The sequence below is a fragment of the Xenopus laevis genome, chromosome 6S, assembly GCF_017654675.1.
Source record: "Xenopus laevis strain J_2021 chromosome 6S, Xenopus_laevis_v10.1, whole genome shotgun sequence".
NCBI classification, from domain to species: domain Eukaryota; kingdom Metazoa; phylum Chordata; class Amphibia; order Anura; family Pipidae; genus Xenopus; species Xenopus laevis.
The window spans coordinates 98,212,097-98,227,087 of NC_054382.1; the positions used below are offsets into that span (position 1 = coordinate 98,212,097).

The 14,991-nt window shown below is 38.0% G+C and overlaps 1 protein-coding gene across 1 annotated transcript in view; it reads right to left on the reverse strand.

The window, feature by feature from the left end:
- The window catches only part of nol4.S (nucleolar protein 4 S homeolog), a 171,435-nt gene that overhangs the window by 20,520 nt on the left and 135,924 nt on the right, over positions 1-14,991 (reverse strand). The window contains exons 6-7 of the mRNA XM_018223692.2: positions 11,245-11,531; positions 22-201 (exon numbers count right to left, since the gene is read on the reverse strand). Coding sequence (XP_018079181.1) covers positions 22-201; positions 11,245-11,531 — 467 coding nt within the window. The remainder of the gene's footprint in view (positions 1-21; positions 202-11,244; positions 11,532-14,991) is intronic.

A 14,991-nucleotide genomic window follows, 5' to 3' on the forward strand; every position in this document is an offset into this window, starting at 1 on the left:
TGGACAATACAAAGAACTTACATTAAAAGCTTTAAGGCGTTCTGCTTCTACTCCATCTGATTCAGCTGCCTTCTCAGCATCTTCATGGTCATCATGGTCATCTTCATCTTCATCACCTCGAGTCATGGAGAGATCTTCCCCACAGCCCCCTACACTTTCATTCTTGCCAGAATCATAGCTGGAGTAGCTGTGTGCTGGAGACTGGAAAGAAAACAGGTTGGTTTTTATGAGTTTGGGTCTTGTTTCAGTACTTGTTTGTTTCTATTACTAAATGTTACATTCTTCATAAAGTGGTAGCCGGAAATCCATAAACCGTTTTAAAATTTGTCACTAAGGAAGCCTATTTTACCACTCATATAGCACATCTAGCTAATTACAGGACTATTCCTAAGTATCCATCATCTTGCCTATTATAATAATAATAATTATAATAATAAGCATCATTCAGATAGTGTGTTAAAAGGATCATATTGCATTGTATAGGCAGTCTCCTGAAGCATCAAGGAAAAGTAGCTACTCATGGTAGTGAATACAGATTGAAACAGAGTCAAGTACACAGGCCAGAGGTCAGAACCAGGAGATCCAGAGGAACTGGTCAAAGGACTGAGACTGAAGCACAGGAACAAGGTAGTGACTCGGGAACAAAACAGGAACCAGGCAGGGACTCTCAGGAGTTTCAGCAGAAACACAAGACTCGATAAATGAGGACCCATCTTATTTAATTTGGTCCTTGCTCAGTAAAGATACACATACAAATTCTCTACACTAGTCTATTTATGGCTGCTAACATTAAAATTATTGTCCTTAATGGAATGTGCTTTATACAGTTTCTTGATCATGGATGATATAAGGAACTTTATTTTGAAATAGCAATCATGGTCAAATTACACATAATAATCCCATGAGATAAATAGAAGGAGATTAAGAAAACCCAAACATCCATTTCTGCAGTCTTATTTTTTTTAACACATTCTAAAAAAATAATGGAACGCAGTGATGGCTGGATACATAAAAATATGACTTAGGACTGATTATATGGCCAGAGGCTTCACTTCAAAGGGTCCAGTCGTGGATATCTATGGAGACTATCGACCTGCCATAAAAAGAACTATGTTAGCAAGGTCTTCTAGTCAATCAGTAGCGTCACAGATACTCTTTGAGTTGTTTAGTATACTTTGAAGAGCATGAATTTCATATTTGCAGTTCAGTAATGGTACCTATGGGAGTCTTATATCTTAAGTATACTGGTTGAATTTTAACCAGGGTCCAAGGAAGTCCAGGAATAAAGAATAATAACAACTCAAGATTTCATAAAGTCTACAGTGAGGATGCAATCAACAGATACGTCAATGATGTTCCCTTCGTAAAGAGCACCATGGTTTATAAAGCTGAAAATCAATACCAATCAGAAGAACAAGACACTTCTTTAGTTTGCCCACTGTAGTAAATTCCAGAATAAAAGAAACAATCACACTGCTGTATATAGATTTTTGTAGAACAAAAACCCCACTGCTGATCCTGCAGTCATTCTACATTTACTATACCATTACTATAAAAGTGCATCATATAAGTGCAGAAAAGGAGAAAATGATTTAGGCTGAATCAGTGTAAGTCATACTCCTGGCAAGAGATTTGTGCAAAAATAACATGACAATGCCAACTCAACACTAAGGGGGTTATTAAATAAACTCTGAGTGTACAAAAAAATTCAAGATTTTTTTTTATAAAATCGGACTTTTAAGAAAATCACAAATTTTTCGGAATTTATTAAAACCCAAATATGGAAAAGTCAGAATTAGAAAATCTGGCATCTCAGACCTGTCGAGGTTGTATATAAGTCAATGGGAGAAGTTCCAATGATTTTTTGATGTGTGCTGGGTTTCGTGCAATACCCCGTTTTCAGGCAAAAAAATATAAATCTGAATTTTAGGGTAAAAAATCATGAAAATCTGTTTTTTTTCCCGCAAAGCAAATTTTCAGGGAAAACTTAATATAAATAAGCATAAAAAACCAGAGCGGATTTGATCTGCGTTTGTAGAAGAAAATGTTGAGATAAAATCGGACTTTAATAAATAACCCCCCTAAGCTAGACAGGTTTCTTGCTCAATTACCTTACATAATAAGAGATGCTGCAGCCAGAACTCACCTATTTGTAATTTTCATATTGCATAGCTGAGCTTTTTAACATCCCATGATGCCCGACATGCCTACGAATGTACCATGTGCCGGTTGCACAGTACCAGGCAGGGTGTGCAAGTCAGGAGCACTGGGATGGAACAGTTTATTATTAGGGATGTAGCGAACGTCGGAAAAAAAGTTCGCGAACATATTCGCGAACTTGCGCAAAAATGCGAGCGGTTCGCGAACGGTTCGCGAACCCCATAGACTTCAATGGGAAGGCGAACTTTAACATCTAGAAAAGACATTTCTGGCCAGAAAAATGATTTTAAAGTTGTTTAAAGGGTGCAACGACCTGGACAGTGGCATGCCAGAGGGGGATCAAGGGCAAAAATGTATCTGAAAAATCTGCCTGTGTGTGCTTGGAAGAGATAGTGTAGGGGGAGAGCTGTTAGTGATTTCAGGGACAGATGATAGTAAGCTTGCTGGCTAGTAATCTGCTTGATACTGCTCTGTATTGGAGGGACAGAAGTCTGCAGGGATTTGAGGGACATTTTAGCTTAGGTAGCTTTGCTGGCTAGTAATCTACTGTTCTCTTTAAACAACTGCCATACGTTGACCTTGTAGGCATTGTTTGCCCAGTTTTTTTGGACGCAGCCACTGAAGCACAGTTGCCAGAAAAAATATGCCATATAAATGCTGAAAATAGTAATTTTTCGCCATACGTTGACCTTGTAGACATTGTTTGCCCAGTTTTTTTGGACGCAGCCACTGAAGCACAGTTGCCAGAAAAATTATGCCATATAAATGCTGAAAATAGTCATTTTTTGCCATATACGTTGAGTCAACGTATGGCAAAAAATTACTATTTTCAGCATTTATATGGCATATTTTTTCTGGCCTCTGTGCTTCAGTGGCTGCGGCCAAAAAAACTGGGCAAACAATGCCTACAAGGTCAACGTATACACTACTACAGCGGTGGATACGGATTACGTAAAATATATTATGGCTGCTTGAAAAAAGTCACTCCGGTGTTTTTTCTGGAGACGGTAATATTATGGATATTTAGACAGAATGTGAACAAGGTCACACAGCTAGATGGCGGGTTGAAGAAAACAGTGTGCAAATAATGCCTACAGGGCAAATAATGCCTAAAAGGTCAACTTATACACTACTACAGCGGTAGTAAAATAAAAAAAAGTAAAATAAAAAAAAAATGAATATTAAAAAAAAAAATTAAAGTTGGTGCTGCTGAACTACTAGGAGCAGCAGATTAGCACACCAGTCCCACTCCCCAACACTGCTAGACTAATAGCACTGGGCTCTTATAGTAGTAGTAGTAGTAGTAGTAAAATAACAAAAAAATAAATAAAAGCAGTCCTTACAAGGACTACTGTTATTGCAGCAGTCAGCAGATGAGATCAGAAGCAGGACAGCTGCCCACTGCAGCTACATACAGAGCACTGCAGTAGAAGGTAGATTACTAGCCAGCAAAGCTACCTAAGCTTAAATGTCCCTCAAACCCCTGCAGACTTCTGTCCCTCCAATAACAGAGCAGTATCAAAACGATTACTAGCCAGCAAACTTTCAACTGTCCCTGAAATCACTAACAGGCAGCAGCTCTCTCCCTACACTATCTCTTCAGCACACACAGGCAGAGTGAAAAAACGCTGCAGGGCTTCGGTTTTTATAGGGAAGGGGAGTGGTCCAGGGGAGAGCTTCCTGATTGGCTGCCATGTACCTGCTGGTCTGGGGTGAGAGGGCAAAAAAAAGCGCCAACAATGGCGAACCCAAAATGGCGAACGTCGCGCGACGTTCGCGAACTTCCGGCGAGCGCGAACACCCGATGTTCGCGCGAACAAGTTCGCCGGCGAACAGTTCGCGACATCTCTATTTATTATTTGCAATTGATTTGTTTGCATCAATGTTCTCTTGCCGTTTGAATATAAAAAGTGGTACTTCAATTTGTTATATAGAAAGGGAAGTTTAAGTACAGACCATTTATCTCCACTACTTTTAAATCCTTTCATACTGCCAGCTCTGTTCTGTTAATGCCTTCACATGTTCCAAAACCTATTCCCCCGGTAGCCAGGAACCAAACACAGCACAGCAGATTTACTACCATTGAGCCAATTTGCTCCTCTGCAATAACTCACAGCAACCAATGGGCAATAAGCTTTCATCAGCCTGTTCATTTAAAGCTCTAAAGAGCAAATATCTGTTGATATAGATTATACGACTGGAGCACATTTTCTTGACTTTCAGGCCTCAAGCACATATCACTTCGGATGCTTAGAAAGTGGATATATAAATGGAGCAAGTGAAGTCAAGCTTGCAATACACACACAAAAGTACAGCATAAACTATAGTCACAAAAGGGTGGCAATCAAAGCAATGTTCTTTATTTTCCATCATATTCCATTATGCCCTCCATAGTACATACGTGCCCAACTGGATTGTTGGGATTTGCACCTAATGCAAGTCAACAGATATGATATGCAAGTGCAGTTATATGCAGTACCATTGGATTCTGCATGCAAACTGCTGTTGCAACTGAACTTATCATACATGTGCTCAAGGTCAAACATGGCTGACTGAATAAAATTTCTATGTATGGATAGAACAGTTATCCACAACCATTGAGCTCGTAAGCAACAACCCCTTGGATGTTGCTCACAGTGGCCTCGATGCAGGTACTTATTTTCAAATTCCTGGCTTTGGAGCAAGTTTTGGTTGCATAAAAACCATATGTACTGCCAAACAGAGCCTCATGTGGGCTACCAATACCCAATCACAGCCCATAATTGCCCCCCCAGGAACTTTTTGCATACTTGTGTTGCTCTCTAACTTTATTTTACATTTGAATGTAGCTCACAGGTAAAACAATAGTTTGGGGTCGATGCTATAGAAGGTGTAATAATAGATACTTGTGTATAAAACTGCTGCTATTAACAAGTATAAGGAAGTAAATGGATAAAAACATTAGGGATGCACCGAATCCACTGTTTTGGATTTGGCCGAACCCCGAATCCTTCGTGAAAGATTCGGCCGAATACCGAACCCAATCCAAATCCTAATTTGCATATGCAAATTAGGGGTGGGAAGGGGAAAACATTTTTTACTTCCTTGTTTTGTGACAAAAAGGCATGCAATTTCCCTCCGGCCCCTAATTTGCATATGCAAATTAGGATTCGGTTAGGCCGGGCAGAAGGATTCGGCCGAATCCGAATCCTGCTGAAAAAGGCCAAATCCAGGCGAATCTTGAACCGAATCCTGGATTCGCTGCAACTATGTTAGCCATATTAAATGACATTGGAACAATACACAATAGGGCCAATGACTGATATTGTAATTTTCTGCTTTTCTTATAATGAAATCAAAGGCATATCTAGATGTTACTGGGCCCGCAGCAAATTAATTTTAGGGCCCCCAAAATATCCAGAAGTTAACCTGTTTTACTAATATATATTGAAATTCCTTATTAATTAGGGCCTCATGGGGCCACTTATACCTCCTGGGACTCCCTGCAAACACAGGGGGGCAGATGTATCAAGGGTCGAATATCGAGGGTTAATTAACCCTCGATATTCGACTGCCGAATTAAAATCCTTCGACTTTGAATATCGAAGTCGAAGGATTTTGCGCAATTCGTCCTTCGATCAGAAAATTGTTAGCAAACCTATGGGGACCTTCCCCATAGGCTAACATTGGCCTCGGTAGGTTTTAGGTGGCGAACTAGGGGGTCGAAGACATTTTTAAAGAGAAAGTATCGAATGGTCGAATATTTGAACGATTTTTAGTTCGAATCGTTCGATTCGAAATCGAAGGTCGTAGTCGAAGAAACCAATTCGATGGTCGAAGTAGCCAAAAAAACATTCGAAATTCAAACTATTTTTCCTCTATTCCTTCACTCGAACTTAGTGAATGGGCCCCAGGGTCTGCTTTCTCTGTAGCTACACCTCTAATTGAAATATATTTGGGGGTTTTGGTCTATAACAATGATACAAGAACAAAGATAAATTTCTCCATGGCTGAAAATAAGTTTTCAGTTTTATTACTTGGCCCTTGTGCCTATCTTTAAAATGGCTTTTCAAATGCTATTGTTTGCTAGGGTCAGGGATCCAGATATTAGACTGACTGTGACTGTGAGGCACATATGGAAGTTTTTAAACAAATGAAATCAGCTAAATAACCTGCTGGGGAGTGAACTAAAGTGAGTGGCAATGCCTTATTTATAATAGTGGTGCTTTTTTCCTGAAAAATGGTCCTTTGGGGTTGAAAATCGACAAAGCTGGCTGTCAGTTTCTGTTGGAGAGCTCGCAGTCGACTACAACTTTGCAGTATAAGAAAGAGCAAGGACATACATTTCTACGCACATAGATGGTCTCTAGAGTTTAGCAATATTTTAGAACAATGGTTTTGCCCTCTCTAATAGTATTGGGTGGGATGCTGACAGTTGCATATCAGGAAGATCTGGAGCATGGCTGGCTGTCTAAAAAGACTACCATACAGTATGCGAATCTAGTTTGTGATAGCCTCTACCTTTCAATGGGCCATGGACAATGAGAACTCTTCAAATGTACAGTGTCCCTTTGTTCAATATAGAACTTTACCAACCCACAATGAAACCCTCACAGCAGCACCAAGTCACAAGTCCAGTGGCACACAATAGATTTATGTCTTGTCCAGACAGTTAATAATTGCCTTTTAATAACAACAGTAAAATCACAGTCCTGAACAGAACAACAACACAGCTGCAAATACGCTATTAGTAGAAACCCCTCAATCCATTAAACTGGAAAATCATTTTTATTTTTGATTCTGGGAAGTAAAGTGGCTTCTTATCAAGCAGCTTTTTAGGCAATTAATCAGTTTAGTGAAATCTTCTGGAGCCGGAGGGGGCACGTTCAAGCTGCGGGGATTATAATGATGTTTGTGCAATCTTAACTCTCTGAATGGGTACTTGAATTTATGGACATCTTAAATGAGCTAATGAGATATATTTATATGAGCTGTCTGATGAGATATATCAGCACGCTGTGAAATGTTATTGACGACACAGGACTATCTGTGATGCTTATTTTCCATTCAGTGGGTCACTCTATTCTTACCTTTTCATTAGAGTTCTCATTGGTTTTATTGTTTTACACTAATAGATTGGGGCTCTGATTTATCACATTGCGAGGATCATCTTTTTCTATTCCCAGAATAATTAAACTAGCTTTCACTCCCACTACAAAAGGTTGTGTTATACAGCAGCCGCCTAAACGCCTGGTATTAATTCTGAAAGTTTTATAAATAATTATGCTAAAGTGTACATTGGAACTATTAATTATACACAATTACAGCTTGAAATACATGCATTTTACTTGATTTTGTGAATGTGCAACTGTTTTTTTTATACTTTTACCCCTTTATTAGATTTATTCAGTACGCATATCATGTCTGTTTTTTACACCCAGGGCTTCATAAAAAATAGACTGGTGATCTGAACTCACAAGCAACATGTTGCTCACTAACCCTCAAACTGAACCTCCTGTAGGCTGCCAGTCCACATAGGAGCTAACAAATAGCCAATCACAGTCCTTCTTTAGCACCCCCAGGAACATTTTGAATGCTTGTGTTGCTCCCTAACTCTTCTTACATTTTAATGTGGCTCTGGGAACCCCCTAGACAGACAGATACTTGCTCTGTGGGATACCTAAGGGCATACCAGAAACTATTTTCTACAATGCAGGCTTGAGACGATTGAGTAATTGCATTTTATTTTGTGCATTTTAATTAATTTTACATGTAAAGTAGTTTCCATCTTAATGAAATGGGGCTTTCTGCCTTTTTTTTCTAAGAATTCTAAGTTCTGTCCCTTCAACCATTTATGTATTTCCTGGTGGCTGAATTTGTACCATCCATGTGCTGTTTTCCGGCCAACAACCCCTTTGTCTGCAACATCATATGTTGCCTACTGGCCTGTGTCTCCCGTATGTGTACCATCCATGTGTTTCCTACCCATGTCTCCTGTATTTTTATCATTGATATGCTGTCTGCTAGCCCACATCTCCTGTATCTGTATTAGGTATATGCTCCACATGCAAGAAAAAGCCTCTGATATATCACCCAATTCCTGAATGAGGCAGTCATACTCTGTGTCAACCATAATTCTATTTCTTATGCAATCAATCACGTCCCTCTGGGCCACTCATGCTGACAGTGCTGTCTGGCTGTCTGCTTGATGAACCAATCAATGAAGTGTCTGTCTACCCTAACATTTCAAGATTCTATATACACATATATATATAAAATATATATATTATCCTTAGTCTTCAGCGTAAGCGTTTCTGATGTTTGCAATGATTATGTAGCTGGAACGTCTAATGTATTCAAGGCTGACATACTTGGAAATGTCTGCAAGTGTGATTAAGTCTTGATGCTTTCAATATATATATATATAAGCACTGAAGAACGGTCAGAAGCAAATATCTGCCACAATGTCCAATTTAGATCAGTCATCGTTGGTTTGGATTCTTAAAATTAAGCAAAACCTTTTTGATTTCGATAGAAAGTATTATCCCTGCTGAGTAAACATTTATGGAGTGTTTATATATATATATATATATATATATATATATATATATATATATATATATATATATATATATATATATATATATATATATATATATATATATATATATATATATATATATATAATAAATTAGTCTTTTGCAGTTTGCCTTATCTTTCTGAAAGATGCCCTCTAAAAGAACATACTGTACAATAGACAATATTGTAGCCAAAATCCAGTGGAAATATCTTCCAACTTGTTCTAAATCCCAGCAATTGCTGTCAATGTATTAGCTGCAAATCTAGCAAGGGGAATCACATGGACGGGTACAGCAGTAATCAATAAAAGAATAACCAATGTCAAATACCATTAGGATTAGTCTCTTGCAGGCTGCATTTGTTATCTGATGTTGCAGAATAGCTCTGCCAACTTAATGACCATAGTTCTGAAGGTAGCATATCCCTTTCTGGTAGTCTGCTGGATGCCTAGATATTTGTGCTGTGGCTTCTACTTTTAGAAGAGAGACCTCATGCATCTACTGTCACCAGCTCAAGCCCTGCTGGTACCTCATGTTATAACTTTTGGGAACTTGTTCCCTATGATAAACCAATTACTATCTTGCATATAAAATTCCTATTCTTCTGTACAACAGGGAAATAACACATACCCTTTGATAAAGAAAAAAAACAGACAATTGTTATTATATGCATCTCATCGTACACCTTGGGGGTTATTTATTAAGCTCCAAATTTTTCTAGTTGGATCTTTAAAGGAGATAATACAATTTTTTCAGAGAAAAAAAAAATCTATTTTTTCGGGATTTATTAAAATCCGATGGTGTTAAAATGAAAAAAATACACCAACTCAAACCTGCTGAGAACATGTAAAAGTCAATGGGCGATGTCCATTTTCAGATTTTCTGGGTTTGTGAAAAAATTGTAGCTTTTGGGTGATTTTATGGAAAAATCGCAGGTTTTGAAAGCAAAATCCGAAAAAAATGGTAGGATTTATTTACTTAAAATTGTATTTATTATTTATTTATTTAAAATTGTAGGATTTATTTATTTAAAATTGTAGGATTTATTTATTTAAAATTGTAGGATTTATTTACTTAAAATTGTATTTATTATTTATTTATTTAAAATTGTAGGATTTATTTACAATTTTATCACGACTTTTCTCGAACAAGAAAAAATTGTGAACATTTATTAATAAATAGGTGGGGAAAGTCAGTGCGGATTTGGTCGGAGTGGTTTCCAGAAAAAAGCAAGAACATTTCGGAGTTTTATAAATAACCCCCCATGTGTGTGTGTCATATCATAACATCTTTTAAATGTGTTTTTGTGGATTAAAATATTGGCAATATATATTTTCAGTTGTATAATAATTATGCTTAGACTATTTTAACCCTTGACTCTCATTATCATGTTTCCCTTGCTATTGGAGACCACTAGCATCTCAACATACAGACAGATTAAAGGGAAAGCTAAAGCAAAACTAAAATGAGATTTTTTTTCTAAAAATTAACAAAAAAACTAGTTAAAGATACAAAAGCATTTATTAGGACATGAGAGACAAGAGGCTCTTGTATCTCGTGCCCTAATAAATGCTTTTGTATTTTTTACTAATTATATATAAAAAAAACACATTTTGGCTTTGATTTTGATATATGCACCCATGGACTGCCGTGAATTGTTTCTCCTTTTTGATTATTTATCTTTGCTATTGAACTAAAATATACTATGGTAGTGCTTACCTGGAGATTTTGCACCATCTCTCCATTTCTGCATTACGGGAAAGCTACACAAACTCTATTGTGGAGTCCAGTACTAGTTAACTAGTATTCAAATAAAAAAGGTCTGACCAAACAATTGGACCTTTTTTATTATTGAAATATCACAATTTAATCGGATCCGGTAAAAACTCGATTAAAATCGAGCGAAAATCCGAATCGTACAATTTTTCTGATTTTTTTTCCCAGAAAAAGTCTGAATTTTTTGTATTTTTGCCCGAAAAGCACAAAATAGTCGGATTTTAGGGCTAATTCTAGCACAGACCACAGACACTTCAAAATAGTATAGGAACCCAAATGGACTAAAGGTGGCCATAGACGCACGGATCCTATTGTACGAATCGAGGATTCGTACGATTTTTGGATCGTGTGTGGTGAGTGCCGACTTCTTTCGTCCGGCGGAGCCCATTGCGCATCATAAACGGATTGTTTGGCCGAACGTTCAGATTACCCCCGATATAGCCATGCTCGTTAATGGCATAACAGGGAAAGATCCGCTCGTTTGGTGATATCGCCAAACGAGCGGATCTTTGCGTCTATGGCCACCTTTATATACAAGCTCGGCAGGTCTGAGATGGAGTATTTTCGGATTCTGACTTTTTCCACCTTTGGGGTATAATAAATTTTGAAATTTTTGAGTTTTTTTTTCACAAAAAATTCGGATTTTTTTTCGACTTTTTTTGATTCGTACTTTAATAAATAACCTCCTTAGTGTTGTGTTTTATCCACTGCATCCCCAGAATCCAATGGGTAAAATGTGATTGCACCTTACCTTGTTTCCATTTTCCCTCGCTTCTCTTTCCATTTTGAGGTCTCCTATGAGGAGGTTTTTGTATGTGTTCTTCCCATTGCTACTATGGTCATCTAATCGGTATTCAGGATTTAGTTGGCTTGAGACAGGACAGTCACTTAAATTCAGAGGCTGCTCCTCTTGTTCAGAAATGACATTGCCGTTGGTAGTGGGCACCTCCATCGGTTCCAGGTTTTGAGCTTCTCCTGTAGAGTTGGACGCGTTTCCCACTGCTTCGTTGCAGGTGTAACTCTCAGCAGCTGAATCATCTGCAAAAATATATTCATATTAATGCCAGTTTTTCCTGAAACCATTTAGACATTAAAGTTGATTACAAGTAAATGTCTAATTTTTTACACTCACAGTCAGTGAATACCTTTACTTTAGAAAAGCTTCAAAACTTCTAGAATTCCTTCATTTTCCTTCCATATTTCCAACAACAAAACAACAAATTCTGATTACATATCTAGGGATTAACCAGATTAACTTGATCTTGTGTGATTATACTGCATTGAGTATCTAATACACTGGTTGCTTTTTGTTAATATACTGTATATATTGATCAATTAAGACAATTACGCTTACATCTATTTGACCTAATCTATTGTAGAGACTGGGTATTTAACTAAATATAGAAAAGAAGGCTTTAGTGCATCTATTATTGGCATCAGACAATATCATACATTCACATTGGTATAACAGCTGGTAGGGGTATGGTTATATACAAATTGTTTCAATAGTACACAGTTATTATCTAAGTTCTTTTTATTATGAAGGAGAACCAATATGCCCTTATAATGCCTGATGTTAACAACTGCAACCCTCAAAAGTCTGATTCAGCACTTTACTGGTGATCTCTGCTACAGGGTACCATGAATGCTGCAGCTAGAATAAATCTCCTCACTCACCAAAACTCTTTTTTTTGCCATTACCTGTGCTGGCTTCCCATATCTTGTAGAATTGTGTATCTGCTAAACATCAAAGCCCTTAACAATATGGCTTCATCTACAACTCTGCTCTTGGGTGAAAATACTCCTCCAATCAGAAGCTGCTTCTCAATCATGATCTGATACTTTCCTCTGCCCATGTATTCCACTAAGACTTTTTTACAGACATCACTGTGCATCTGTCTGTGCCCACACATCTGCACTTTCCATTATCTTCATAGCAGTAACTTTGTATACACCTGGAGCATACAATGAAGAATGAATTGTGCCAAAGAAGGGAGCTATTATTATTAGTTTTGTCTTTGGGTCTCAACACATGCATTAAGCCAATTTCTGACTTGGCCCAACTGCACATGCTCCCCCAGGCTTCATGTCCACCAAGAGACCCGAAGACCAGGGGCGTTTCTATAAGTAACATTCACAATGCCGCCCCCATGCTGCCCATCACGCTTACCTTAATAGCCGACGAGGGGGGTCCAGTGCAGGCTGCATTGATAGCGCAGAGAGCGAAATTGCGCTCTCTGCACTAGAAAGGCAGAACAAGTGCAATTGTTATTTTGTTTTGATCGGGATGCCTTCTTTTACATGCAAGAACATAGACTATTAATGTGATTATATTAGTTTTTCCAAAACTTTCAAATATTGAAATGCAATTTACAGAGGAACTCTTTATTTGGTTTTGATGTAATTTTAAGCATAGCTGTATCTATGGAAAATACCGGAAATTCGGCTCTTTAAGTTACCAGGAGCGGCTTTTTGGTAACGTCTGCGGAGCTGAAGCCTGAGGCAAGGTGCTCATCTTCATCATGGCTGAAACGGCCCTGCTGAAGACAATACTAAGCACCTCAAGATGGTGACCTGGAGCTTTGCTGTGCATTAAGGGTCACATTTCTTTAAAGGGGTTTTTTAACTAATGCACATCGTGGGAAGGGAGAGGGTAGGGGGGACAATGCCAGAAAGTTGGGGGGGGCGGGCTTTTGGTAGGGGGGTTAGCTCTCCTTTAAGGTTTATTATTGCTTGGGAACCTCAGGGTAGTATGGTAGAAATTAGAAGCATCTTGCTCAGCCCTATATAAAAGCCATCTACAGGTATGGGACCTGTTATCCAGAATGCTCGGGACCTGGGGTTTTCCAGATAAGGGGTCTTGGATTGCCATACTTTAAGTCAACTAAAAATCATTTCAACATGAATTAAACTTAATAGGATTGTTCTGCCTCCAATACGGTTTAATTATATATTATCTGGGATCAAGTACAAAGTACTGTTTTGGTATTACAGAATTATTTTATTTTTAATTAGAATTACTTGATTAAAATTGAGTCTATGTGATATGGCTTTCCAGTAAATTGGAGCTTTCTGCATAACAGGTTTCCAGATAACAAATCCCATACCTGTACCTATATGACAGTTCACATACCCATAAGATTGCTGGCTGTATACTCAGTGTCATCATACATTTGGATCCAATGATCCTTTATGCACCCCACAGCTGTTATATTAAAGGAACTGTTAAACCAAAAAATGAAAGTGTTTTAAAGGAATGACAATCTAATGTAATGTTGCCCTGCACTGATAAAACTGGTGTGTTTACTTAAGAAACACTGCTATAATTTATATAAACAAGCTGCTGTGTAGCCATGGGGGCAGCCATTCAAAGCTGAAAAAGGAGAAAAGGCACAGGATACACAGCAGGTAATAGATACGCTCTGTAGAATACAAAGGGATCCTTTAGAATGTATCTGGTATCTACTGTGCATCCTGTGCTTGAATGGCTGCCCCCATGGCTACACAGCAGCTTCTTCATATAAACGGTAGTTGTGTTTCTGAAGCAAACTCCCCTGTTATACCAGTGCATGGCAACAAAAGATTATACTATCATTTCTTTAAAACACTTCCCTTTTTTTGGTGTTACTGTTCCTTTAAGCAGAGACCTCCAGTCAAAGTATTTTTCCATAGAAAAAATCAGCTATGATTAAAATGACATCAAACCCAAATAAAGAGTTCCTCTGTAAATTGCATTTAAATATTTGAGAGTTTTGGAAAAACTAATATAATCACATTAATATTCTATGTTCTTGCATGTAAGAGAAGGCATCCCGATCAAAAAAAAATAACAATTGCACTTGTTTGCCAGATCTCTGCAAGCTTTCCTGCAAAGTAGTGAGGACTGGTCTGGACATGACATAAATGAAAGCAGTAGAACACAGTTATTGGCCAGGGGGATAAAATATGAAAGTAGAGATTGTATTCATGAGGTGTGGGGGGAGGCACATAGGTGTCCCTCCAACCCCTTCCAAACTTTTGCTTAATTCAGGCACACGTTAGGGCATACTGGCATCCTCCAGTATCAATGGGCCCTGTAGTTCTGTAAACCCCTTTTTCCCCCTTTTTCCAGTCCGTTGCTACTTGCCAGTGTCAGTTCTAGTATGTCCAATTCCATTGCCACCAATGCTATGGATCAAATCTTAGTTTTAGAAAGTATCATTAGTGCTAGGTAGGTTAATAAACTGAAACTGATAACAGTCCTGTACAAATCTGAAACATCAGATGGATCCAGTTTACTAATAAACAATGGATAGGCAACATTTGTCTTCGGGACATGTCATTAGTGCAAAGTCACCAGTGGAGACTGGACTTGTAAACCCTTGCTATAATACATTGCAGTGGCTGGCTTATTGGGTGCAACATACGGGCTAATGACTAAAAACAATGTTTTTTAAAATGTAATCGTTTTCTAATTGTGTTTTAAGTGTTGTATAGTCCTGGTACTTTACTGACATTT